The sequence below is a fragment of the Branchiostoma floridae genome, chromosome 1, assembly GCF_000003815.2.
Source record: "Branchiostoma floridae strain S238N-H82 chromosome 1, Bfl_VNyyK, whole genome shotgun sequence".
Classification (NCBI taxonomy): domain Eukaryota; kingdom Metazoa; phylum Chordata; class Leptocardii; order Amphioxiformes; family Branchiostomatidae; genus Branchiostoma; species Branchiostoma floridae.
The window spans coordinates 12740630-12741712 of record NC_049979.1 but is presented as its reverse complement, the minus strand read 5'-3'; the positions used below and the strand labels follow the sequence as shown (position 1 = coordinate 12741712).

The window sequence follows — 1083 nt, the reverse complement described above, 5'->3', positions numbered from 1 at the left end:
GGTAGTATAGGGAGCAGGGGCAGCAAGCAGAGTGTTGCCAGTAAAGTATCCCACAAGTCCAGCAGCCAGTCCACCGGCAGCCGCTTCAGCACCGTCACACAGCCCAGCATTCATGAGGAGGACATCATGGTCACCAGGTTAGCTTTGGAGTGCTCCAGTTTGATAAAATTTTATTACATAAAGGGAAACAATGTTTATTGCAGGCAGAAATCATTGCTACTTTTTAACAGACATACAGTTTTAGGAGAGTTTGCTTTGTGGTACTGACCATCTTTTTGCCTTATCACAACTCTATGCACAGATGTACAGACTGTGGAGTTGAGTTGGAGAGCTATGACAATGAGACTATTGGGCTGGGCATTGTGGTGCTGTCGACCTTCCTCCACAACCATGCCACCCTGGCTGTTCCATACCTGAAGGAAATACTGCAGACTGCAGTCACCATAGCAGCCAACTCTCCTGTTCCCTGGCTGGTGGGTGTTTTGTATTACAATGTACTAGACAAAAATGTGACTTGAGCTGAGCAGTTTGTACATAAAAGCTGCCTATGACCTCATTTTGTCCAAAAAAGCAAACATATTCCCAAAATTTACCCCTTTTTTAAAGGTTGGAAATGTCATGACCTTAATACAAGGTTACACATAATGCAAAACTCGTTGCCCTAAGGTTCTCATAGACTGCTAAATGTTCATGGAACTTTCCAATGTGTCCTCCCTCCTCAGGCCAACAGTACTGTGTCAGTACCCGGGAGCTGTACGAGTGTTGCTCTACAGTTTGTGCGCTGTGCCCTCCATCAGCTGGCTCCCAACGGAATCTTCCTGCAGCTGTTCCAGGCACAGGTGGACAAACCTCTCCAGTTTTGGAAGACCGTCGCTCAGGCGCTCACCAACTGTTCACAAGTGGACACGCTTAAGGCTCTGCAGGTAAAACAGGGCAGCCTCATCTTTTAGTCTCCTTTTCCTCCCTCTATGTTTTTTGTGTGTGTCAGATAGTGTTCCTAAATTGTGTCAATTAAGTTCTTCATTTCTTGGACAATGCGATTGGTATGATGCAAAAGTCAATAACCCTCAGTACATCAATAGA

General features: G+C 45.6%; 1 protein-coding gene across 1 annotated transcript in view; it reads left to right on the top strand.

Annotated features, from left to right (window-relative positions):
* Nucleotides 1-950, top strand: part of LOC118428387 (protein unc-79 homolog) — a 20689-nt gene extending 19739 nt beyond the window's left edge. Inside the window, exons 2-4 of the mRNA XM_035838433.1 lie at nucleotides 6-137; nucleotides 302-473; nucleotides 723-950. Of these exons, the coding sequence (XP_035694326.1) occupies nucleotides 6-137; nucleotides 302-473; nucleotides 723-950 (532 nt within the window). The remainder of the gene's footprint in view (nucleotides 1-5; nucleotides 138-301; nucleotides 474-722) is intronic.
* The last annotated feature ends 133 nt before the right edge of the window (nucleotides 951-1083 follow it).